At 38.8% G+C, this 27,493-nt stretch overlaps 1 protein-coding gene and 1 long non-coding RNA gene across 8 annotated transcripts in view; one reads left to right on the forward strand and one right to left on the reverse strand.

Annotated features, from left to right (window-relative positions):
- The first annotated feature begins 2,735 nt into the window (after positions 1–2,735).
- Positions 2,736–17,464, forward strand: LOC128312781 (uncharacterized). Of its 2 annotated transcripts, none has more exons than XR_008292497.1 (2): positions 2,736–4,979; positions 17,115–17,464. It is a non-coding gene; the product is annotated as an uncharacterized LOC128312781 (long non-coding RNA). The 2 variants fall into 2 exon arrangements; XR_008292498.1 differs by lacking the exon at positions 2,736–4,979 and adding an exon at positions 11,407–14,752.
- PKHD1L1 (PKHD1 like 1) overlaps positions 8,549–27,493 on the reverse strand; it is a 157,540-nt gene continuing 138,595 nt past the window's right edge. For 5 of the 6 annotated variants that reach the window (XM_015070425.3, XM_053208108.1, XM_053208109.1 and 2 more), the window contains 8 exons: positions 26,550–26,707; positions 24,081–24,216; positions 20,923–21,267; positions 17,876–18,027; positions 17,089–17,235; positions 16,347–16,500; positions 12,500–12,766; positions 8,549–8,762 (listed from right to left, as the gene is read on the reverse strand). In XM_015070425.3, coding sequence (XP_014925911.3) covers positions 8,752–8,762; positions 12,500–12,766; positions 16,347–16,500; positions 17,089–17,235; positions 17,876–18,027; positions 20,923–21,267; positions 24,081–24,216; positions 26,550–26,707 — 1,370 coding nt within the window. In that variant the 3' untranslated portion in view covers positions 8,549–8,751. The remainder of the gene's footprint in view (positions 8,763–12,499; positions 12,767–16,346; positions 16,501–17,088; positions 17,236–17,875; positions 18,028–20,922; positions 21,268–24,080; positions 24,217–26,549; positions 26,708–27,493) is intronic. The other variant, XM_053208110.1, reaches the window with a different exon arrangement.

Here is a 27,493-nt window from a genome sequence, read left to right on the forward strand (position 1 = left end):
TTCACAGTTTCCTCATCAGTAACATGACCATAATGGGGTGTCTCACCACTGGATAGGAGCCCCCAAATGTGGAGACAGGATCAGATGGACAATGGCCCTGGAGGTGAAAAAATGTGTATGAGGCAGAACAAAGGAGATAGAACTTTCTCGAATACACCACAGGGGAGCCAGGGGACAACACAGCACAGCAGAGGAGAGGCAGAGGGAGAGACATTTTTAAGCAGCCTCCAAGCCCAGCATGGAGTCTGACATGGGGTTCCATCCCAGGACCCTGAGATCATAACCTGAGCCAAAGTCAAGAGGCAGATGCTCAACCAACTGAGCCTCTCACGTGTCCCTGAGACTGTTTTTAAAGGGGGGAAGATAAGGAGGTATGGTGAAGTACTGAATTCTCCCTTTTTTGGTAATTGTGCCTACTTGTAAGTAGCCCATTGGTCAGTTAGGGCCTATGGATATTTTGAGGTGGAACCCTTGATGGGCCTGTCTGTATTCAGCCAGGGGGTCTCTGTGGACCCTTTTTATACTCCATTGCTCAAGTCTGTTTGCTTGAAAGCAGCCTGTGCACATAATAGTGCCTACTTCATAGGATGGCTAACCGGTTCAAAGCTCTTTAGGGCAGAGCCTGGCACACGGCAAGCATACATAGACAATAGCTATTACTGCAGCTGCTGCTGTTATACTACTAGTACACTATTTCATCATCATTCCCAGTTACTGTACCTCCGTAAACCCACTAAATCCTCTGCAGTCTTTTAAACACCTATTTTAGGGGCGCCTGGGTGGCGCAGTCAGTTGAGCGTCCAACTTCAGCCAGGTCACGATCTCGCGGTCCGGGAGTTCGAGCCCCGCGTCAGGCTCTGGGCTGATGGCTCAGAGCCTGGAGCCTGTTTCCGATTCTGTGTCTCCCTCTCTCTTTGCCCCTCCCCCGTTCATGCTCTGTCTCTCTCTGTCCCAAAAATAAATAAACGTTGAAAAAAAAAATGTAAACACCTATTCTAACCTTAATCTCTTCAAATGCCTATATCCTAACAATGCAAAATCCCCCAATTTTTTTTTTGGGATTCCCCTAATCAATAATCCAAAATAGCCTACATCTTGACAAAAACATATTTTCAAAATGTTTTTTCTTAGACACATATCTTTGCTTCAAACTATCATATCCCTATGATATTTTTTATTCTTAAGGGTTTTTTAAATTAAATTTGCCATTTCCAAATGAAACAAAAGGTATATATTTTTCTAGAAACAACTAGTTACTGAATATTTCTTTTCCAACACAATAACAAAACTTGTTAAAGATTGCAGACTTGGTTTACTTTGAAAATACCTATGAAATCACATTTAAAATCATCTTCAGTCGTTGACTAGTAATTCTGTAATTGGGAATCACAGCTGCCAATAACTTGGGATCTTGCATGGGGACCATCCTTTGGGAGTGTGCAATTTGAGGTCCAGTCTTCCGCCCAAGGCTTGGGTGGGGTGGGGATAGGGACCACCAAATGTCAAGTGGGAGGAGGATAAGGCATAGACTTGGTATATGAAAAATTTTCTGAATTGCCTGTCTTCCATGGGTTGCAGTTAATTCTACCTGCTCTGTGTTCAGACACTTTGCCCATTTTGAGGCTTCTGATTTGCCCCTGCCCAATCCCTAATCACCAACTTGATTTATTCACTTTTATCAACTTGCAGCTCACCATTTAATCTCCCAGTTCAAAGCCTGTATGGGCTTTGTTGTTCTGAGTTCTCCATGTGGGTCTGAGTAGTGTTTTGTCAACTGTCCTCCCATCCCTGCCCAGTAGTTAGGGCAGACCTTGCAAACACAGCCCAGTGTTTCCAGATCTCCCCAACCCAATTCTGTCTTTTCACTAAAGGGATGGTTTTTTTCCTCAAGCATAATTTTAGACCTGCTGTTCTGACTTGGACTTTAATGGCCTTTTATTAATGAGCAGCTGTTCGTGGTTGAATACAGATTATAAAGTCACATTCATTTCTCAATCAAGCAAAACAAAGCCTTGCGGCTCACAGAGTGACAGTTTTGAATAGATACGTTTGAAAGCAAAGGATTTTCTGATGATAATCTTAATGGATTGTTTTATTGATCTTTCTATTCTAGATAATCATGCTTGCTTTCAAAATAATACATTTTAATGTTCTGGAAAATTATAACTTATTTTTTAATATCCATCATCACCATTTAATACATAATATCAGTTGCTTAATAGAGAAAACAAAAAGTCTGAAGCAGCTTTCTTATTTTCTGTTAAAGGAAAACTGACTTTCTGTGAAGGATTTAAATATTTTCCATCACAAATATTACTATAGTATATTCAATTGGTAGTAATTTTTATTGCTAAATACAGGAAGACCCAAGGTTTAAGAATAATTTAGGGTTAAACAACTTAACCTTTAGAAGAGGCCTGGATAGGAATAGAGAAAATAATCCATGTCTTTTATTAGAAATGGATTCAGGGGCACCTGGGTGACTCAGTTAAGCAATCCACTCTTGATTTTGGCTCAGGTCATGATCTCGTGGTTGTGAGATTGAGCCCTGCATTGGGCTCTGCATTGAGTGTGGAGCCTGATTAAGATTTCTCTCTCTCTCTCTCTCTCTCTCTCTCTCTGCCTCTCCCCCTCTACCCTTCTCTCCCACTTGTGCTCTCTCTCTAAAAGGAAGGAAGGAAGGAAGGAAGGAAGGAAGGAAGGAAGGAAGGAAGGAAGGAAGGAAGGAAAATGGATTCAAATAAAAAGATACCCTTAACTCTTCACTTCTGTGTTCCAGTAGTGAGGTTCAACAACATAATACCTCTTTGGCTAATGTCCATGTTGTTATTAGAGCTGTAATATAGTTCACCTATATTATGAGTTAAGTAGATGTGATCTGAGATCTGGAAATGTAAGGCCATTTATTATTTCTAAGGGTAAATGTGTTAAGATGCCAACAACCAATATAAAGTAACAGTTTATAACACAATCTGTTTCATATGTGAATTGAAAACTTAAAAATGAAACAACACTGAATGAACAATGAAAGCCTAATTCATTCAGCTGTAGCATGATGGACATTGTGGCTTCAGCCTTAAACACATTTGAGCTTAGTTTTCTCATCTGCAAAATTAGATTAATAATTCCTGCCTTATAGGTTTAATTTGCAAACTAAGTGGCATAATGTATGTGGAAATGTGTTGGAAACAAAGCAATAAGGTCAATGGAAGTTTTATCATCTTCAAGTCTAGCAGAATCTTCTTTCAGCTCACAGCAGGGCATAGTGCTTCCAGGAAAAAGAGGAGTGAATTTTCTGTTACCAGCAGCCAGAAATAGACATGTTTGTTAGTAACATATAAAAAGGGGGAAAGAAGAAGGAATGCTAAATTTTAAAGTTACATTCTGAGTACATTCCTCAACTCCTTTGCCCTTTTGATTTTAAAAACAGAAGGGGAGGGGTGCCTGGGTGGCTCAGTTGGTTAAGCATCTGACTCTTGATTTCAGCTCAGGTCATGATCTCACAGTTCATGGGTTTGAGCCCCACAGTAGGCTCCGGGCTGACAGTACAGGGCCTGTTGGGATTCTCTCTCTCTCCTTCTCTCTCTCTGCCCCTCCCCCACTCGTTCTCGTTCTTTCTCTCTCTCAAAATAAATAAATGAAAACTTAAAAAAAAATAAAGACAGAACGTGAAAACAGCTGTTACAAGGAAAGCACCTACAACCCTACCTTCTCCATGCTTTTCCTCACTACTTCTGGGATATTGTGCTTCTAATAGTATCTGTTACCAAGTTTTGTCCATTCTTTCTTCTCAGTATCTATCATTTTAGCACACCAGAATTCTCATAATCATCTCTAACTAGTCTTTTGTATTTTATTTTTTTCTTTCCTCTAAATTAGCTTGGACTTTGCTGTATGATTAATATAAATATTTTTAAAGCTTCTTCACAATAAAGGTCCTGTTCAAAATAGAGATTTGCTGTTGTCCATCAATTCAAATTCACTTGGAAGGACATGTGTCTTGATTGTTGCTTTTTAATCTCTTCATTTCAAATTGCTGCTCCTGGATCCCCCTATGACCATGTCTGGCCCTTTAAAATGTGAGACATACCATCAATTCTTGTTAAAAACATTTCTCTGTATATATATACTGTATATACTGTTTCAATATAAAAACTTAATATATTTATTTTCTCTCTTCCTAGGGAGAACTTGTATGCATAAAAGGTCATCTGCCTGAATAAATTACTGTAAAGAAAAGCCAAAGGAAAATACTCTTGCCACGTAACTGGACACACAAATAAATATCTTGGTCAAAAGGAATTATTTTTTTCTGCTCATAGGCTCTGAGCCCATTACCATAGCAACCACAATTTGTGTTGTCTAACTGGATGTGAATTTTATACACTGTTATTTGAAATGTTAAGGCAGTAAGTGAAGATAAAGTGCAATTTCTATAATATTTTGGAAGGACTTGTTTATCTCAAAAATCTTGTAGAGGAAAAGTTTCATTGTGCAGCCTACTCATTTGTTTAATGAAACAGTTTATTCAACACTGACCATCGGCACAGCGTGTGCTAAGCATGTTAGAGAAGTGAAAAGCATAAAGAACACTTACCCTGGAGGAACTTCTCTAATAAAATCAGCTTGTCATGGGTACACAGAATGCCTGAAAGAACAGTTTTTTCATAGGGAGTTATCTAATTTTAGAATAATCTGATCATCATAATTAGAGTAGTCTATTAGGACCTGTAAGTAAGACAGCTAGAGGCTTGTTACAGCTGGTCAGATTGCCCACAAGTATTCAAATACTTATTGTAACCCCTACAGCAGGTACTTTTCCTTTTGGTCTTACAAATGTGTTTGTAGCTACTCTCTGGAGAGGTGAGTGTTTCCTTCATTGGAAGTTGAACACTTCTTGGCAGCTGGTACTGGCCTGAAGAAGCTGAAAATGCCCACTGACGAAATGGAAGAAAAGTGTGATGGTTCACCTGTTTCAGGTAGGCTTCCTAACCCAAATATGCAATGGATTCAGATCAAGGTTTAAGCACTTCTGTTTTGGAGGATACAGGCAAAAACTTCAAAGATATACGTGATATTTTAAATTATTCTCTTGCCCTGGTATTATCCCTGCCCACATCCCTGGATGGGAAGGATTAATTCCCTGTTCTCTTGTTTCTTTCAAGAATCTTCTGAAACCAGGAGATACATCGTTTAGGTTTAGTATTTCTGCCAAGTAACAAGGAAACCCTGCAAGAGCAAGGGCTGGTATAGGGCACCACATTGTCGGGGACTCAAGCTCCTTGCAACTGAGCACTCAGGGGCTGGCCTTTGTCTCCCTGGCCCAAGGACACATCTTGTTCCACACGGCAGAAAAGGATGAAGAAAAGGCAAAGCGATGCGTAACAGCCAGTTTTTAAGTTCCTACAATATTCCACAAGATTATTTCCAGTTTTATAACTTACTACACAAAAGTTGGTCATTCCTAATGGCAAGGGAGATGGGGAACTAGTCTTTATTCTAGGTGGTCTGTGCCCAGCCCAAGAGTCTATTTAATTAACACTCACAGTGTTTATTACATGCTAGACCTTGTTCTGGTGTAATAAGAAGCCTAATGATTTATTGGGCCAGGGATTGACATGATATAGGCAACATTATAGTACTAAAAATAGCAAGAGTGGCTACCATTTACCACCTACCACCTGTTAGGCACTGTTATTGAATTTCATATACATGCTATCATCAGTCCTCAAATACCACACCGCAAGGTAGATATTTTCCACATTTTACGTGTGAAGAAACCGAGAATGAGAAAAACTAAGAACGTGCCTGAGGCCATAGAGGTCATAAAGTATAAACCTAGAATTTGTGTCTTAGACATAAATACGTTTTATGAAAAACTTCTTCAGAATTAAACACTTTCCAGTGCTTGAAGGAAAGTGAAAAGCAGTGAAATGTTGCCACTTGGTTCTGGAGGTAGATTGAATCCTAGCTTTACCATTGGAAGCTCTGTGAACTGGGGCATTTTATTAAATCTTTTTAGGTTTCAACAGTGTCCTCATCTGGAAAAGGGGACAATGACTTCACAGGGTTATTGTAAGGAAAGAGTCCACATAGAACACTCAGCATATGTCTGACACATAGTAAGCATGTGGTGAATCTTTATTTATTGTTATTGTTAGTGGTAGTATTCTAATTTTTTTAATGTTTATTGAGAGAGAGAGAGAGAGATGGAGCCTGAGTGGGGGAGGGGCAGAGAGAGAGGGAGACACAGAATCTGAAGCAGGCTCCAGGCTCTGAGCTGTCATTATAGAGCCCCATGAGGGGCTTTGACCGCATGAGATTATGTCCTGAGCCAAAGTCGGACGCACAACCGACTGAGCCACTCAGGCACCGCAGTGGTAGTAGTAGATGCACCATCTGGGAGTCACTGCAATGATCAAAAGTCATAGAGCTTAGAAAAGAGTAGAAACAGTAGTACAAGGCATAAATGTTTTACTTGTCAGAAATATAGGAAGACATTCTTTTTTTTTTCTTTCTTATTAACTTATCCTGTTCCTTACATTGAGCAAAGTGGAAGCATTGTATTTATTTTAGGAATTTTTCACATCGTGGATAGAACAATCCTAATATACCAGTAAATAGCCACTTCTAACATTAAAAAAGTATTTCTAAAAAATTAAAAATGAATTTCTAAGACAGCATTGTTCAAAGAAACATTTTTTTTAAAAGGTGGCCAGCTTATGAATGAAGGCTATTTAAAACCTTTTTGTCTAGGATTCTTAACAGCAATGAGTCCGACACAAATCCATTGTGTGCCTCAAACCTCTGAGCTTCCATAAGCCTAATTAAAATCCTTGTCTCTTGCTTTGGCATTGCGAGCTAGTACATCCAATCCTTCCCCTTTGCAAAGGGTCTCTCAGCATAGCTATTTCCAAAAAACTGCTCTCCAAAAATCCTCCAATCTACTCTTCTGGGCTACCTACTTAAAAAGGTTGTACATCTTTGTTTGGTACCCCCCCCCCCCTTTAAAATGTGTCCTAGCCAAAACTTTTATTTTAATACCTAGTTAAAACTGCATCCCTAGGACCTACAAAATAAATCCAAGCTCTTCTGATGGCATGGCACAGAAGACTGTTGTCTCTCCTTCCAGCCTTGTTTGGTGCCGTTCCTTATGTCAGATTGGTGTTCCAGTAACATCAGACCGCTTGCTGATTTCCCCACATTCCATGCTTCGTTTGTCCACTAAACAGCGAATCAGGATCTACTAGTGCTGGATGTTTTGTTACATGGCAGGAAGACATGCTGCATAAGGAGTGCCCTGCCTTCCAGGAACTCACCATCTACTGGTGTTCCAGCCTTCGTTCTTGCCACCACACCTCTGCCAGGACTCTCTTCCTTCCTTGGTTCATCTCATGCTTTATTCCTCAACACTCATCTCAGGCATCACCCTTGAGCTGTGGTCCTCACATACTGTTTTGCATCAGTGTTACCCTTTTCCAGGACTATTTCCCCAACTACTTTGTGAGCTGGTAGAAAGTAGAGACAGCATCTTATTCCCTGTAGTCTTCTCACTAGAATGTCTCGTATCTAGTAAATGCTAAATAGATTTGACTAGATAGATAGATTCGATTAAATAGATTTGTTCAGTTTGACTGAACAAAATGCCAGATTTATACAAAGATATTTGGATTTGCTACCTGGCAAATGTTTACTATTTTTCTTAACCAAGATTAACAATGATGTGGGGTGAATATACTAGGAAATGGCAGACAGAAGAGAAAGGTCTGAAATTTGTTGAATGTTCGCAGCTGTTCCCATGCTTCCTTAGTGTTACTTGCTGGAAGGTAACTTTTCTGAATATCAGCTTTTCTTGCTCTGGAGATAGCTACAATGCCTTTATTGATAGTTCTTCCTCAAAATTAAGCATTTCCTTTAGAATTTTCTGAGTAAAAAGTACAATTTTCATAGTATGAGAGCTTTTGGTTAACTTATCTACATTAATTATGATTTTTTTTTGCATTCCCTTATTTTATTCTCTTAAAAATACGCATTTCTTGTGCTATAGCATGGGGTTGTAGGAAGCTACACTCATAGCTGAGGCATTTTTGAGTGGGAAGAATGTAAGCAGAGATAATTTGGGCTTTTTCCAAAAGTTTGCTCAGAGACAACAACAAAAACTCTTAGAATGGCAGCCAGGGTTTGGCAGGCCCAGAAATCCAGGGCAATCTAGAATTTCTAGGATTACTATAGATCTGAAAATCAGCAACTTTGTCTGAAAAAGGTATAAAACAAATCTCATTTCTCCAAAATCCTAAGAAATTAGAATGGTTTAGATCATTGGAAATCAGAGCGTCATGAATGGATAAAGGAAGTCAGATCCCCCAGTACATACACAAATTCAAAATGCTTCCAATCTGATCTAAAAGTGGGTAAGTCAAAAGTAGACAAGCTCTTGCACACATAAAGGACTCTATGATTTGTAGGTATAGCAACTTGGAGGTGGCATATCTGCTTCCAAATCAAAGATTTCTTAAAGTTTTTTTTAAATGAAATAAGAACATATGAGTATAAGGAATCAAAAGACTTATATTTTGAAGAAATTTGATTTTTGTCATGAAAGCTAATTAGTACATTTTATATATTATAAAAATATTTTTCGCTTATTTTCTTGAAAACGCTATAGGCTTTTTCTTGTTGTGCAATAAAATAGCTTGTAAAAAGCAGCTCTTGTGTTTTTGTTTTCAGCCTGTTCTTCTCAACAGCACACTTTTAGTTGCATCCTGAAACGTGAAAACAATACAAATATTTTTTTAAGTAGCAGTAACATCTAGTGTGGTTTAAAATATGTTTAATTCATTTAAAATTTCTAATATTTCATGGTATGGTTAATAGGGCAAAAGCAGTACTAAAAAATTAGTATTTCAAAGTTGACCATGTATTGTTAGAATCAATAATGCACTCTTTTTGTGGAACTGGGGAGAGACAATAATGGTGCTTAAATTTTGTATTTTTCACATTCAAGATGTCATTTTATTTAGTGGAACTTCATGACTTTCTTACAAATAGAAGTGTTAATTCAGAATGCAAAGTTATAAAAATCCCAGCATTTCATTTCATTAATAGTTGGTATGGTGTGAATGCACCCCACCCCCAAATTCCTACATTGAAAACCTAACACCCAATGAGATAGTATTTGCATGTGGGGCCTTTGGGAGGTGTTTAAGTCCTGAGAGTGGAACCATCATGATGGGATTAGTGTTCTTATAAAAGAGACCCCCAGAGCTCCTGAGGCCCTTCTATCCTGTGAGGGCTCCATCAGTGACCTAGCAGTGGGCCCTCACCTCACCATGCTGGCACCGTGATCTCAGACTTCCAGCCTTCAGAACCATGAGAAATAAATTTCCAGCCTCCAGAACCATGAGAAAGCCACTTAGTCTGTGGTATTTTGTTATAGTAGCCCAAGACTAGGACAGTGGTGTTTAAATCATTTTATGTTTTAATTGAAGGATAGATTACTGAGCGATTATTTAGTAGCAAGGGAGAAGATGTTGATTAATTTTTCTATCTGGAGAAAAAAAGTCCTAAAGAAAATGCCAAGAATAGGGGCGGTTGGGTGGCTCAGTCAGTTAAGCGACTGACTTCAGCTCAGGTCATGACCTTGAGGTTCGTGGTTTTGAGCCCTGCATTGGGCTCTGTGCTGACAGCTCAGAGCCAGGAGCCTGCTTTGGATTCTGTGTCTTTCTGTCCCTCCTCTGCTCATGTTGTCTTGCTCTCAAAATAAATAAACATTCAAAAGAGGAAGGAGGAAGGGGAGGGGGAGGAGGGGGAGGAGGAGAGAGAGGAGGGGGGAGGGGAAGAAGGAGGGAGGGGGGGAAGGGGGGGAGGAGAAAATGCCAGGAACAATATTATTTACTAATGACTTGAAAATAGAATTTTCTGAATTTTATATAATCCCAAAGTTTTTGGGAATAAGCAGGCTGAAAGTCAGTGAGGGTAATTAGAAAACAATGCATTTAGTGAGTAAATACAAAATGCACAAAGATATACTAAGCAGTACTTATACCTTATAGTTTAATGCTTCTGAGAAGAAACAAATTCAAGTAGTACCTGTCATGCTATTGTAAAATGGACAACTGGTTTTGCTTCTGTTAGAATTCTCGCATAAAAATACAATAACTTGTGTGCTGATCATTTCCTTCTTGTCCCTTAGTTCTAAACCCACCCTTATTCAGCTATAAGAGGCCAGGACTGAGTCTCTTCAAACCACACTTCTCCCTTGACAGCTGTCTCCTAATTAATTTCTGCCATTAAGAGGAAAGAACAGATAATTCCTGTTTGATCATTGTTCTTGAAACCCCAGCCTCCAGTTTGTTCTGCTACTCCCAGAACCAGCCTCAATGTGTCCCTTCATCCTGACCTTATCTATGTTTAAATTTAAATTATGGTCTTGGCTTTTATTGCTTGAAATTCTTCAGTATCCTTTTAAATTATTACCCCATCTCAAATTCTTCTTAAATCTTTCTTTGGATTTTGATTATTACTCAAATATAAGAATCTAATTAGGTATCTTAAAACTTAGAATATTTATCATCTTTTGATATTTGGAGATCTGTATTGGTTCTGTATAGATCAATCCTGATTTTTTAAATTTTATTTTTAATCAGGGTGAAATCCATATAACAAAATTTTAACCATTTTTATTTATTTAAAATTTTTTTAAATGTTTATTTATTTTTGAGAGAGAGTGAGTAAGGGAGGGGCAGAGAAAGAGAGGGAGACACAGAATCTAAAGCAGACTCCAGGCTCCGAGCTGTCAGCACAGAGCCCAACATGGGGCTCAAACTCACAAACTGTGAGGCCATGACCTGAGCCGAAGTCGGGCATTTAACCAACTGAGCCACCCAGGCACCCCAAATTTTAACCATTTTTAAAGTGGACAAGTAGTGTTAGGTATGTTCACACTGCTGTGCAACCAATCTCTAGCACCGTTTTCATCTTCTTAAATCTTATCCGTATTCTTTATGTGATACTTTCATCTCATTAATCTGTCAGAAACTCTTCATCATTCCCCTATTAGATCAACTGCAAACTGATTAATACCTGCCAGTCTAAGCTTTTTACTGTTTGCCTATATTACCCCAACTCAACATTTCCTCCTATGTTGGCAGGCAGGACTTGTCCCCCTTTTAATATTTAAAATCAACTAAACCACATTTTTAGCACCTATGATAAATACGGTATGTCGTCTTATCTTCTGAGTACTCACAGTTTATTTAGTGAAGGAAGGTAGATTTGAATTTGTGTAAGTTTAATACAAGTATACCACAGGAAAGGCTATAATAATGGTAGAAACAAAGCATAACTGGAGAACAAGGGAGAAGAGAATTACATGTATTAGCCATGAGCATTAGCTCATTAGCCATGAGCAGAGAAAGCCCAAAGGGAGGGAATACGTAGGATGGCAACAATCTTTTCTAGGAATGATTTGTCACAGGAGGAAATCTTCAAAACTGACTTCAGGACCTTTGGTGTTGATTACAATTTGCATGTAGTGAGGAATCTTTGAGGATCTGACATGACAAATCACTACATGACATCACTACATGTCATAAATCTGACAGCTATATGGAGGATAGGCTGAAAGTGAGGAGTTCGGAAGCAGGGAATTCAGGAGGCTATTGTAAAAGCTCAAGAAAGAAGTAATAAAAAAGAAGAAGTTGTAAGTGGAGCCCCAAGACTTTAAAGGAGGAACAGATCTGTAACATTATGGATGGACATAGGGCAACTTGAAGGGACATGGAGCTTGAAGGAAAGAAGCCTAAGAAGTATCAGCCTGAGAGATGAGAAAAATGACCTTGGCATTAGCTGGGATGGGGTACACAGCACCCGGTGGCCCTAGTGATTGGTTCAAGAATGGATGTGTAACCCAAACTAGGTCAATGATACTGCTTTGGGATTTTGCTGAAAGTGTTGAGAAAGAGGTTTGCTCTTTCTGCATTAGCTGCCGGGCTGGTAGAACGTACATGAAGACACAGGTGGTACCCCTGCCATGAGATTTGGGGGTGGTCAGTCTGCCTGAGAGTGAATCTACTACCATCAAGGAGCATGGAGTCCAGAGATGGAGAGACATAATTTTTGGATGACATCATGTGAGTGCTTACGTCTAGTTATAGCAGAAATCACAACTGGACTTCTCAGTTAAGTGAGTTCATTTTACTGCCTAAACCAATTCAAGCTGAGCTTCTGCCCCTTGTAACTGAAAGAGAGCCCACCATTATCTTCTCATTCCCCACATTCCCATATGCCGTCATGTAATGTGAATAACATTTCCTGTAAGGTTGTCTTTATCTCCACCACTGAAGCTATTACTTTCTCAATGGCCAAGACCATGTCTCTGTGTTCCCAGTGGTGCCATGCACAATGGTTGTGCCCTTGATCTCTGTTTAGTAAACATTTACTGGAATCTCAGTATGTGGAGACATATACATACATTACATAAGAAATGAACTATGCTTACCTAGATTTATGTTCAAAATCAAAACTGTGGCCATAAATGTTTCCAAGAGCAACACTCTTCCCATCAGACAGCTAATTACTACAATCACTGTCTGCGCAGCTGTGCCCATAGTCGATGCTTTGCCGCTGCTGCTGTCACTGCTGCCACTGCTGCTGCTGCCACCATTGGTGCCACCACCACTAGCGACAGACTGTGCTGGTAGACTCAGAGTCCCAGATTCCACCCGGGCAATATCATCCAGTATAAATTCAATCTTATAATTTTTTCCTAGGAAGAAACATCATTATAGAATTTGACTTCCTTTTATAATTTGTTTTCACACAGACCCAGTTGGGTTTTCATTGACTTAAAAGTACTGTATAATTCCTAATGAAGTATTTTTGGAAATTGAGCCAAATAGATTCATTGAAGTATAAACATGCATAGAGGAGGTCTCAGAGTTAGAGTTCCAACTGCCCATCAACTGTGGGCAGGGGAAATCTGGCTAGATTTTCTTTCTGTAGCATCAGTACTTGCTTCTTAGGGATATCTTCCTAGTGCTCAGGACTAGAGAGAGGCTGCTTAAAATGAGGGACAGTAGGGAAAGGAAGTAAAAATACTGAGCCTCTGTTCCATCCCTGGATACTTGACCTGGAGTAGAGAAGCCTCAGCCTCAGCTGAGGGAGATGGGGGTGGATACCGAAATACTAAACTTTTTATTTTGAAAAGTTTCAATCACAGAAGAGTTGGAAGAATAGTACAACAAAAACCATATGCCCTCCATTTTGATTCAACAATTTTACTGTTTTTCACACTTCCTTTAAGTCAGATGCTATTTTTGTGTTGCACGATTGTGACCCTTTCTTCTTACTTCCATGCAGACAAGCTTAAGGAAACTTTTTAGATATTTTTAGAATGTGGAACATAAAAAGCTTATCCAAATATTTTTTAATCCATATGTTAAATCTCCCCGGTTTTGAACATGAGATAACCAATATATTTTTCCTTGACATAATTGCTTCTACAACTCCTGCTGTCATTAATAATGGCTACCACACCGAGTTTGCAATTCTTGTCCAACCCTGAAGTTTTCATTCCTCTCCTTCTATTATCTTTTTTTTAAAAAAATAATTTCTGTTTTCTTTCTTTTCCTCTCTGTCCCTTCATCCCTCCCTCCCCCTCCTTCTTTCTTCCCTTCCCTTACCTTCCATCTCCTTTCCTCTCCTTCCCTTCCTTTCCCTTCCCTTCCCTTTCCTTTCCTTTCTTTCAGAGTATAGTTAGATCTTGACCTCATTGTGCTTTCACAAACAATGCCAGTGCATTCTGTAACTTTCAAGACAGACGGTCCTTGTTCTATAGAATTTTCTGCCACCATTACAATCCATGACAATGGCGTATTTAAGTCTTTCCTTTTTCAGTTTGAAAAAAACTGAAGTTTCGTGGCAGGCGTATTTTTTTCTTAAAATGTACTGTATTTTCAGTATGTTTTATATGTACTGTGAGGAAGCCCAAGAGAGCCTTGTGGAGAGGCCACTCCCTGCAGGAGAACTGAAGAACCTGGCTAAAATCCAGAATCAAAACCTTAGGGATATGATTTCAGTCAAGCTATCCCAGCTAAAGCTCCAGACATCACTGAGCAGATATAAGCCATCCCTGTCCAAATTCCTGGCCCACACTGTTGTGAGCAAGTGAAATGGTTGTTGTTTGAGCCATTAGATTTGGGGCTGGTGTGTTATGTAGCAATAAGAACAGAAACAAGCACTTTATATCATATAGGTTGCCAGGTAAACATGTCCCAAATGTTGTTATCCACTAGGAATACTATTTTTTATCCAGATTGCTCAAAGATGCAGATTCAGCTGTTTACTTTATTCTTCTTGCACCCTTTTCTCACTAAATTCTCACATCCCCATTTTCTGTGTGAGAAACCACAACCCATACCTCCTCTCTATCTTGGCCCCTGCTTTGCTTCTTATTGAGCTAAAAGTAGAAGAGGGTGTGGGGCCACACTGTCAGGCTCTCGGCTGATCTGCAAGGGGATTTACCACTTCCAGTAACTATGGGGGTTGCCTACCAGAAAGAGTTACAAAAACGATGCTTTGTTATTTTTTTCTCATGTGCTTTGTTGTTATTACAATTTTATAGTGGTTAATCTACCAATTAGATAACTGATCTAAAGATAATGAAGAGATGACTGTCGTTGGTGTTCCTTACTATATACAACCAGAGAACTGAGACCGTACACTTGATGAAAGTAAGAAAGGAGGACAGCAGGTAAGCAAGCAAGAAAGAGATTAGAAGCAATGGCTGTTCTCCATAGCAGTCAGATAAATACTTCGAGGGAAGCTTTGAACTAGGAAGGAAAATTTAGTGTATAAAAGGGGAATGATATTTTGTTATCACAATAAAACACCAAAACTTATATTATTGTTTCAGCATTCCAGTGATACTGGTTATTTTGGAACATTGCTATTTGGAAGTGGCACTTTGAAGAACATAGCGTCCAGGTTGGTTTTTGCCACTGGGTACCATTTGGGTCCACCTTCATGAGGCAGTGGGCAACCTTCTCTTCATCTGGGTTCTTGTTAAGTGCCTCACTTCCCAGAAGAGGATCCCAGTCCTACTACCATTTACACTGACTCAGAAAGACTTAGGCTCTGCCCTTAACCAGCAAGTGTATAGGGCACTCTAGGTACCTGTCTAGGATCACAACTCATTTTCATTTGAGTCCCATCGAACACTGGGTTGAGATACTGCTGCCTAGTAGGCAGACCAAGCTTGTCTGGTTTAGGGTACCATCAAAGCAAGAAGAAGTAAAAAATAAGAAAAAAGATATTAGGGGGAATGATTTTTGTCTTTGATATTTAGTTGATATGAAAAGAATCAGACTATTATTGGAATTTCTTTTACTTATTTTACTCTTCACTTTTTACCTTTATTCTCACCTTTAGTATGTATATATGTGTGAGAGAACAGTGGTAAGAAGTGGGGAGTACCAATATAACTTTTCAGAAGTTAGGGCCTATAAAGTTCTTAAATGGGCCCAGATTAATAGTAAACAGATTAACAGAAGCCTGTCTCAAGTATAAGTAATTTATCGATTTCTCTCTTTTAGATACTCTACAATCTATCACCAGTAGATACTCTACAATCTGTTTTGGCCTCAGTAGGAAGGCTTTTACCAATTGGAGTTATGCCATCAACCCGTATAACGATAATATAAGAAACATCACAGTGGAAGTTATAACTATTTATTGTAATATTGAAGATATCACTTCATACAGATTCATTTGGTATACTTTATGAAAACTCATAGGACACATTTGTTCTGATCTCAGAACAAGTTATAATTCTCCACAACAACTGGTTTGTTTACTGGTTTTTCCTGATGGGCACTGTGGAATCATAATGCTTATGTTTTCTCCTTTGTAATGGCTTTCAGAAAGCTTAGAACCCACTTTTCAGTCCAACTCTGAACCCCAGCATGGGGCATTAAAGTTATATTAGCCTATCTTATCCTCCCTTTTCTTCAATTTGAAAATCTATGTATTGCTTGTTTTTATTATAAATGTAATGCATATTTAGTGAAAATTTAGAAAAATCAACAAATGGATAAAAATATGAATCATGATATAATTTTGATGCACAGCCTCAGATTATCTGTTTAATTTCCTTTCCTATTTTAATTTCTATTTTGTTTTGGATACTTTTGTAAGCTAGATGTTATCTGAAATGTTCTTTGAAACAAGGCAGGTATAGTGTTCCAATTTCTATAATTTATTGATCAGAGTATTATAGAATGCTTTGTTCAATTATAATTATCCCTATTTGTGGATGTATATGTGAAGATCCAAAATAGTACACTCACCTGTTCTAAGAAGAGTAAGGTCTGTATAGTTGGCCCAGCAGCTGCTGAATGGAATTGTTGTATTTCCACTAAGACCAGTGATGTGGTTATTATTGGAGTCCTTTAGTATGGCCTTCAAAGTCAGTGAAGTAATCCCAACTGATACACAATTACCCTAAAGAAAAAAGTAATAGATGGGGCGCCTGGGTGGCTCAGTCGGTTGGGCGGCCGACTTCGGCCGAGGTCACGATCTCACGGTCTGTGAGTTTGAGCCCCGTGTCAGGCTCTGGGCTGATGGCTCAGAGCCTGGAGCCTGCTTCCGATTCTGTGTCTCCCTCTCTCTCTGCCCCTCCCCCGTTCATGCTCTGTCTCTCTCTGTCCCAAAAATAAATAAACTTAAAAAAAAAAATGTAAAAAAAAAAGAAAAAAGTAATAGAGAATTATAATTGTCCTGTTCCCATGCTTTTTTTTTTTTTAAGATATGCAAAACTATATTATTTAAAATGCCTCAATACAAATCTGAAATCTGTAGAAGCTTCTCCTGTACAAGGAGTTCACAAATATGGGTGGGCAGTGGAACAAGTTCATTGAAAAGGAACATTTTTAAAACAGTAAAATATTATACCCACAGGTTTTAGTCCAGTTTTCAAGAGGTAGTGAAATCCTCAGGTTGCCAGCATACCAGGATTACAGAAGTTGGCTCACCTTCCAGAATTTATAGCTTAATTCCTTCACTCAGTTAAAGCTCTGGGTTATAACTTACATCTGAATCTACTGCCTTTACTGCAGGTTGCTGAGAAAATGGCTGTCCTGGCTGTGCTGCCACAGGCTGAGTGATCACTGAGAGTGAGGACACAAAGGCCACATGATGAACAGGAAATGCAAACCTTTCAACTGGTTGGGCAGTCACCTGTAAATTAATGGTCATGAGTGATGAAGTGGTTTTCACATGATAAATTACAGTCAGTAGCAAATTCATCTTAGGCCAAGTGTAATATGTAATAATAAGCGTAAAAATATGCTTAATATGTGAAATTAATTTTCTTAAAATATTTCCCCCTGATCAAATTCATGAAGCACTGTTATAAATATTCAAAGAAAATCACATTTTATACCAATAAATAATTTTTTAGAAGATATGCTCCTTTTTCAACTACTTTATCATTTTAGTATACCATTAAAAATAGCCAACGTTGGGGCGCCTGGGTGGCTTGGTCGGTTGAGTGTCTAACTTCAGCTCAGGTCATGATCTCACGGTCCGTGAGTTCAAGCCCCGTGTCGGGCTCTGTGCTGACCGCTCAGACCCTGGAGCCTGTTTCAGATTCTGTGTCTCCCTCTCTCTCTGCCCCTCCCCTGTTCATGCTCTGTCTCTCTCTGTCTCAAAAATAAATAAATGTTAAAAAAAACAAATAAACATTTAAAAATAGCCAACGTTAATTAGAAAGACATGCTCTCTAAATTATTGCATTGAAATATAAAGAGTTAAAATAAGAAATAAGCAGCAATGTTTTAAATACCTAAGGTATATTTTTCTAGTTGCCCTTTCTTACCTTAATCCAGGCAGAGTCACTTGGGCTGGGGATGGGATTGGTTATAGACATGAAAGAAATATTAAATCCAAGGATACTACTGGTTTTTCCTGAAATTACAGCTTGTCCAAGAGAACCAACAATTTTTTGGAGTTCAGATAACTGCATCTGACCTATGGGGAAACAGTAATATGTCATATGTGATCTAAGAATATAGCATTATGAAAGTTTTTCACTTTAGTTTTTGTTTGCACTCCTCCATCCAAATTATGGAATGCTTTAGCTTTTTCTTTGCACATGAGCTCAACATGATAAAGTCATATGAATGAGCTTAGGAAAATGGAGAACTCTGGAGAATATGTTTTTAAGCTGCAATTAAAGAAAAACCAAAGGTAGATAAAATAGACACAAGAAAAATGAATGACAGCATAGTGGGAAATATGTTTCTTAATTTAATACGTTCCCATGTCCTTCTTTGTTAAGAAGTGAAGCACTGTCATGCAAGTTTATTGCCACATAGCATTTTTTTAAAATAGAATTCTAATGTAAGGATAATTAGCATCATCGAATCTATACAATTTCTGCTAGTAAGTTCTGAAATTAACACTACATTACCCATAAATTGTTACTTGCTTTGGACCTTGATTTTCAAGTTTAATTTTAACACTACAGGTAGTTTCTATTGTCTTTGTCTAGCTTGGCGGGTCCTCGTAGACCTGCTGCCCCCACAGTGCTCCTTTCCTAAGAAGGGGCACCTCTATTCATCATACTTATTTGTCAGAGCCTGCTACTTTGGCTTGATCCCTTCTTCTACTTCATTTCTCCCCCATACTGTATAATCAGTTACCGATTTCTCAATCTCTCTGTCCCCACTGTCAAAATCGTAGTCAAAGCCATCATTGGGGGAAGGGGGTTACTAAAACAACTTTTAAACTGGCTTCTTGTATCCATTCTCCTTCTTCCACTCCATTCTATACACTGTAGTCAGGGTGATCTTTTAAAAAACAACTCTATGCAGGATATTTTTGGTGTACTCTGAATCTTGACAACACCTCGTGCTTAGGTATCCAGTGCCTTCTAGATCCAGAGTCCTGCCTTGAGGACGAGGAGCACTGCATTTCTTCCATTAAGGCTGAACCATGAAGCTCAGTGTGCTCACAAAGAAGGAGGCAGCTGATCTCACAGAACACTTTCAAAATCGTGGTCCTAGGGAATTTCAGTCCTGTCAGTTTAACAGGTCTCTTTTGGTTGACTTAGACCCTCTGAATAAATGCTCAGTCTTTCAGACTCCTTCTTCCCCCCCATTCCCTCCATATACTCTCCTCCAAGATGGCTTCCCAGGCATGAGGGCTCATGTGACCCAGGGGTAGCAGTACAAAGGTGCTTCATATCCACAGACTACTATTACCACTCGTCCTCGCTGGTTTTTGGTGCAGCGTGGCAGGTCTGACCTGCCTGCACTGTTTACACATTTTCTCTGGCTGCTTGACACATGAAGGCACCCATTTCTGCTAACTGCCACCTTAAGAAACAAAAGTCCTTAACCTGAAGAGCTTTTATCCCTGACCAATCTGTTTATCGAGAGGTCCCCTCTGTAGGGATCCATTGAGGGACCCCTTTCTAGACACCTGGGAATTCCTGGATATCCTGACACTATGTGAAGGCCATGGAGAGCCAGGAGTATTACTACATGCACATCTTTCTTGCCACTTCCCAATATTTTGCTGTGAAATTCCTCTTTGCCAAGTTGTAGGGCTTTCCTTGAGCCATGAGTGATGTCCCCTAGAGACAGAAGGTGAGAACTTTACCCAGTACCCAGGTTTATACATGATAGAGTCCAGGTGTGTATGAAAAAGATGCTGGACAGAGATCAGATAGATCCAGATTTTCTGAGTCTAAAATTTATATAGTTTGGAGACTCTCTTTAAGAAAACGAATAAGGAAAGTGCTTATTTTTGCAACTTTTATAATAACAATGATTGGACCACATTATTAAATGGACCCTTCTCCCAGAGTCTTAAAAGTTCAAGTCCCTCCCATGACTTGTACAAGTGAAAGGCCTGGAAGCTTAAGCTTCATTAGCTCAATGCTAATCTTCCTCTGACAGGGATCTACGTCTCATCTTTTTGGAGATGAGTGTGCCTAGTTGAGACTTGTGCTTGATTACTGGAGGCAATGGCATGGTTGGGGATACATGCCGGAGATGCATGCCAAGAGGCCAGGACGGTACAGTTGCACCTCAAGAGAAGCTTGTGACCACCTACCCTATAGCAGTGACTATGAAAGCAAGAGGCCACATGGAGGTCTGAAGACAGGAAAGTCCCCTTGGTATTCAGATACCAAATTAAACAGATAGAAAGGAAAAAATCTGAAGGGCTGAACATTTACCCAAATGCCCAAAGTGAGTCACTCTAAGGACATAATTTAAAGCAGCAAAGATACCTCTGATGTGACAGCTGAGCTGATTTTCATCTGATACCTAGAAAATGGGGGTATGGAGAGTAAGGGACAGGGAAAAGGGTGACGGCTGGGGACACTGATTGGATCAGTCACAGGAATTAAAGACAGAACATATTCTCGCACCTTTGCATTTGCTAGGGTAAATCTGTGACTTTACTACAGCTCAGCATCTCCAAAGACCTACTCTTCTCCTTAAGGAAACATCCACAGTCCTTTCAGCTTATGAAGAGGAGAGTTTCTTTTGGTTTCCCATTTCCTTACACTTGAACATTCTTACCTTTCTCTTTTCATAGACTGATTCTTTTTATGCTTAATCTCTCAGCTATAAAGTCACTTCCTTATGTCACCTCTCAAATCTTCTGTGTTAGCTCAAATCCTTTTGTTGAATTTACTAATTGCTACAATAACAAAATAGAGGCTATAGTTCCTTCATAATTCCAAAACAGTTTGGGATTACAGGGGTAGAGTAGGAAAAGGGTCTCTAGGCCCTTACAGGGTTCAGGATGTGGGGTTGGTGGGATTTCCTGAGGGCAGGTTTACCAGGCCCTGGTAGGGTCATCGTGGGTCTAGTGTTACATTCTTCTCTCTCAAACACCTACTCTTCATACCTGTGGTATCATTGTTTATGAACTGAAGAGGAGCATCTCCAATCTCCAATTCAACTGTGAGTCCCGTGGATCTCTTCCTCCGCAGACTCTTCCCTTGTATTATTTTGCTGACGCGGATTTTGTCACTTGGTATCTTCAGGAACAAGGCAAGATTTCTAACCAGGTTATGAGAGCTATAGAAGTCATCTTCTGTAACAGCAGGCAATTGGAAAGAAACAAATATGACCGCGGTGGTGTGGATTTCAACCGGTATAGTTCCTTTAACCAAAAGGTAAAGCATCTGGTAGGTTCTATCAAAGTAGTTTTCACCAAGGACAGTGGAATTCAGGTTAGGAAGGAATTGCTCTATGAAGGAAAAAAGCCAAAACAGCACAGTAAAAATCTTTATATTATCATAATAACCATATATTTAGTAGTATTTAATATTTGTTAAATTTAGGAAATTCTGAAAAAGTTCAACATTATTCTTCCATAGGAAAGTATGCATATTAAAACAGTAACACCTTTAAAAAAACACTTCTAGAACTGACATGCAAAGTTAAAGTCAACACTTTAAACAATACCGTTAATCATCATTATACATTAAATTTATTTTAAAAACAATTAGCCATAGATACAGTATAATTGAGAAATAAAATTCAATTATGAACCCAAGAGCCTATATTGTACCTGGAACACTATTTACATGTTCAGAATTTTAAAGGCTTTACCGAAGGCATTTGGTAATTTAAAAATGTAAATTTAACTTTAATAGCTATCTAGTTTATGCAGTGTTATATATCAACTCTTAAGGAGCTTTTACAACTCAGTGCTTCTATTTTTACTAAGGACACAAGTATATAATACAAATGAAGTATATACAAAAATATCTCAGAAGGATTTTATACCAATGAAACAGGTTTACATTTCAGCCTGAAAAATCTTTGCTTAATGCAAAACAAATTCTACTTCGGAAATGACTTTTGGAAAAGTGACTGAGATTTTTATATATATAAAATGAGTGAATATATATATATACATACACACATATACATATGTGTGTATGTATATGTGTGTATGTATATATATATATATATATATTTATGGCAGAGTGTCAAAACTGTCTAAGCTAATAAATCCACTAACAGAGCCCAAAGGAATTATATAATAGTACTAGAATGAGACATGTAGCTTCTTACCACATTCATAGTGAGGCTTAATAAAAAAATAAATTAAAGTTTTAGAAAGAAGAAGATATTTCTTATGAATGTAATAGACATTCATAGCAGTTGGTATTAAGAAGCCACTTCATTATCACTATGTATCTGTTTCAGAGCTACTAGTGTAAGTTCTAGATGCAATTTGGTTTAAACATTCTATGAATCTGAAGAATATGCTTTTATATTATAAATTGAAACTTCTCTCAAACTACATTTAGAGGTGCATACACCATTTATCTCAGGTAAGTTCCTCATGTCTTCACAGTAATGGAAGGAAGCAGAGACATACATAATGAAACATTTTGGGTAATCTAAAACAATATGTATAGATTCATAATACAGGGAAATTATTTTGCATTCTAAGTGCCAAAGGAAAAATGTTCATTTATAAACAATGCTATATCAGAAAAAAATCTTGTAAGAAGGCAGTGGTAATACTGTTTTTCAGCCCTTCAACACCTGTATAATCAATTCCCTATATTAAATAGTCCTTGTTGAGATCATTTCTATTTCCCCAACTTGAATGATAGAGTACTTGGTACCCAAAGTGTTGTTTTTCAAAAGAGTTAAAAATAATGAAATGAAGCTGCAAATATGAGTAGCTGTTTACATATAGAAAGTGATAACACAGACTCTTTTAGCTTACAAGGAGGCAATATGGCCTAATGGTTAAGTGCATGGCTTCTAGAGCTAGACTCTGTGTTCAAGTCCTTGCTCTGCCCTCACCATCTCTGATATTACCATGGACTGAACTGTGCCCCCCGCCCCCTGCCCAGATTCACATGTTAGAGCCCTAACCCCTAGTGTAAGGGAATTTGGAGATGGGGTAATTAGCTTGAGATGAGGGTGGAGACTTCATGATGGATTAGTGCCCTCATAAGAGGAGATCCCAACGTCTGCTGTTTCTGTGAAGATACAGTGAGTAGACAGCCATCTGCAAGCCAGAAGGAGAGCTTTCACCAGAACCTAACCCTCCTGGCACCCTGACCTCATACTTGCAGCCTTCAGAGAAAATGAATTTGTCTTTAAGCCACCCAGTTCGTGGCATTTTGTTATGGCAGCCAGAGCTATGACAGAGACTGTGGCAAAGACACCTCCTGTTGTCTCAGTTTACTCATCTCTGCCTACCTCACAGGATTATTATTAGAATATTTAACAATGAGGTATTATATACAAAGCACTTATAATAGTGCCTGGCACACAGGAACATTTCTGGAAACATTAGCTATTCAGACTATTAGTAGAAATAGGACTTGCTCCATAGACAGCAATAGATATGCGTTATCCATTCATACTCTGAAGTCTAGGTGATGTTATGACCTACAGCACGCACTTGAGGAATTGTTAACCAACATTATGGGGCACATCTAAAAATGATAAGTAGCACATGTGGAATGGAAGGGATTGGATTTATAAGTACCTTGTTTAACAAAAAGACTTCAATGAGAAGATATAAATCCTGGCCTTGAAAATACTGATAAATGGACGTTTAGCCTTTTCCCTATATTTCATTTAAATCCAGTTTATTGTATTGACCTCATAGTGTTTGGTTGATGTTATACTAGCTTTCTTGGCAATATTTCTGGTGACTGCCAATTAATTTTGGCTCTGACCTCTATGAAATAGAAGTAAAGCAGAAATAGGGTAAACATTCTAAGCAAAATCTCTTCTGTATATAGGATTAACTGAACTACATGTAGAATGTAAATGTTCCCGGGGGGCCAACGAATGTGCCTCATACACAAAATCCACATGTGTACAGATAGATAAGAGTTCCATCAGGAATAATCTTTCAGGACACATATGCTATAAATAAATACATCTTAGAATTTGGTGGACCGTGGCAAAAAATATCTTCTCTTTTCGTTTGTCAATGGCTAAGGAACTAGAAATATTAATAATGAGACATTACAAAGAATTTTATACATAATTAAGTACTTTATTTTTCTGAGGAAATACCTGTGTGCAGATGTCTTTTAAGTTCACAGTGTTTCTTTTTAGGGTTCCATATTGTATTTTGGGGGCAAACCAATGTATTGTTCACATAGACATCCAAACGCTGAAGTGTGTGAAAAAAAATTCCTACCATGACAGCCTGTTAAAAATAAACAACATTTTTATTTCTTAAGAAAACAAGGAAACAATATTTAGAATTTAGCACTTAAAATGTCCTTCAACTATATATATCTTCTGTAAAATACTAAAACTAAGTTTTATGAATTGATGATAAATACTAAGTTAAAATTTGTAAATGGTCTTATATTCAACCATTCATACTGACATTATAGCTCAACTCTTAATTGATGATTCTCAGTAGAAAAGTATAATGTAAGAAAGAATTAGTAAAGGAGTATCTCCAAAAGAAACATTTCCTTTCAAAGGTAAAAAAGTTCAATATAGGCTTTGAGCTCCAGGGGCAGGGGGATATAGGGAATTTAGCAGTGCTCTATAATGCAACCAAACAAATTTAGTTAACGTTGAAAAAAAATGCTTACCTCTGAGACAAATTTGGTAGTAAGACTAAAAAATTAGTCAACATAACTATACTCTCTGATTCAATTTTGTTCATTTTCCATGTTTATATTCTTCACATCTCATAATATCAGATGTAATCATAAAGTAAGGAGACTAGCTTTCACAAGGGCAGGGAGAAATTAATAAGGAATATAATAAGCTATACATAGTTTGGGAATCTTCTTTTGAAATTATCTTCAACATCTCAGAACATTAACAGTCACATTACTTTGCAGTTACTTTTAAAATTAAAGGGGCGCCTGGGTGGCTCAGTTGGTTGAGCGTCCGACTTCAGCTCAGGTCACGATCTCACTGTCTGTGAGTTCGAGCCCCGCGTCGGGCTCTGGGCTGATGGCTCAGAGCCTGGAGTCTGCTTCTGATTCTGTGTCTCCCTCTCTCTCTGCCCCTCCCCCGTTCATGCTCTGTCTCTCTCTGTCTCAAAAATAAATAAATGTTAAAAAAAAAATTAAAAAAAATTAAAAATACTCTCTTTCATTCAAAACTTGAATGCCTTTCTAAGCCAGGCCCTATTCTAGGAGCTGTCAAAAGTCCCTGCCCTCTTTGAGCTTACATTCTAGTGTGAGGAGAGAGACAAATAAACAGTATAAATAATAAAAAGTAAAATATGAAGCATGTTAGAAGGCAGTATGTGCTATGTGAAAAGGAAAGGGAGATCAGAGTATGGATAATTGGGAGAGCCAGCTGGGGAGGGGTGAACAGGCTAGACCCATTGGGGGATTGGAGGGAGTCTGTAGAGAGGGGAAGTTAGCCACCTGGGGTAGAATGTTCCAGGCAGACTCAACATCTGGAACACAGGCCCAGGTGGTAGTAGGTAGCAGGAACACCTAGGAGTCCAGTGTGGCTGGAGGAGGAGTCAGAGGACTGTGGCCCTTGTACAAAGCCCAATGGGGAAATTATTGCAGGGCTTGGGGCAAGGAGTGACCTGGTCTGACTTATATTTTGGAGGTACCTCTGTGGCTGCTGAGGTGAGTACAGACACTAGAGCGGGCAGGGACAGAGCAGCAGCAGGAGTGGGGAGCCAACTGCCTTAATCCAGGGAAGAAATAATGGTGGCTCAAAGTGGGTAGTAGCAGGGATGGTGGTGAGAAGTGGTCACGGATTCTGGATATTTTGAAGGGAGACTCAACAGGACTTGCAGATGGACTGCATGAGGAATATGACCCAAAGAGAGGAATCAAGAATGGGTCCAAGGTTTTATCTCCAGCAACTGAAAGGATGAGGTTGGTATCATCTGAGAAGAGGCAGGTGTCTCTCTTTGTTACTCCTCTGCTTTATCTTATCCACATCCCTTCTTCACATTCCTAATACTTTGGGATGCTCGAGTCTTGTACTCTGAGAAAAGAAAATCTCAACTATGAGACTATTGCTTAACCTCATACTCTTTTCCACTGACACGGTATATATATAAATGTAATCATCCCACCTGAATTCAGTTTATAGCCAAGATTTGATATGATTGAAGATATTTAAAACAACATGCTGTGATCTCTCAGGTAAATTCCAAAGGTGTATTTCTGAAATATATAAATAGCAGCCTGGAAAAATAAATATATAATTCCAGTGACCAATTCTGGATGTGCACTATTTTTATGTGAAATTTCAGGTTTGCTTGCCCATCACACAAATAGTAGGCCTCACTGTCATGCCTCAGACGTAGAGCAGAGAATCAAGTGTATATGGGGGAAGGGTGTTTGGTATGCATCTATGCTCTCAGGCTGATGAAACCTTCTGGATGGACAGGATTTTTAGTAGTATGCTGATGACCCTTGAAAATGAGCTGTAGGTCTGACAATGTTCAAGAGAACAGGGGAGGACAGAAAGTCCTTAGCATATAGAAATGTATGTCAATAAGCAACACCAATAACTCAAGAAATTATTTCTATCTCGTGTTACCTTTTTATGGTCAACATTAAGCAACATCAGTCGAAGATTCTGAGGACTGGTGCCAGTGAAGTAAACTTCATAAGATTTGTTCAGAGCCACAATGCTATGAAACAGGGACAGTCTTCTCTGGCATGTGTATCCGGCACACCAGCCATGATCCTGTGGGCCTAAAGCCACATAAGTAAACGTCCATGTTCCATATTATGAATATATTTAGTGCAAAGTCTGAAGACTAATTGTATTAAAAACAAATTGCAGTGGTCAGGTTCAGCATTTACATCCATTATCCATCCACCCATCTATCCAGCGATCTAAGCCATTTCTCAAACCTTAGCTTAAAAAAAGGAAGGCAAGAGGGGCGCCTGGGTGGCTCAGTCAGTTAAGCCTCTGACTTCAGCTCAGGTCATGCTCTCATGGATCTCATGATGACAGCTCAGAGCCTGGAGCCTGCTTCAGATTCTGTGTCTCCCTTTCTCTCTGCCCCTCCCCTGCTCATACTCTGTCTCTCTCTCAAAAATAAACATTAAAATAAAAAAAAAAAATAAAAGGAAGGCAGGGAAACCACTTCTCCCTACTACCCATACTTTTATACTGCACAGGGTGAAAAAAGGTAAGTTAGTGTGTTGAGTTTGCACTGGAAGGTCATTGAAGGAAACAGGTTTCTATGAATCTCTACTTTAATAATCATACTAAAGCCAAGGCCACATGGTACGAAAGTGCTTGATCCTTTCTCCTACTTATTAAATGTGAATTCAGGTGGGGAGCCTCTTTAGTGAGAAATATGCTGTTAACCATTAATTTGTTAAAAACAGAGCTTGTACCTGGAAACACGGCTAACCCATGGATTCATTAACTTTTTACTTCAGTCACTCATCTTCATCAGTTAATTTGTGCATTTGACACACTCTTAAGTATGTTTTTTATGAAGTCTTTAATCTTCCTGCATTGTTATT

This window comes from Acinonyx jubatus, chromosome F2, assembly GCF_027475565.1.
Source record: "Acinonyx jubatus isolate Ajub_Pintada_27869175 chromosome F2, VMU_Ajub_asm_v1.0, whole genome shotgun sequence".
Taxonomy (NCBI): Eukaryota; Metazoa; Chordata; class Mammalia; order Carnivora; family Felidae; genus Acinonyx; species Acinonyx jubatus.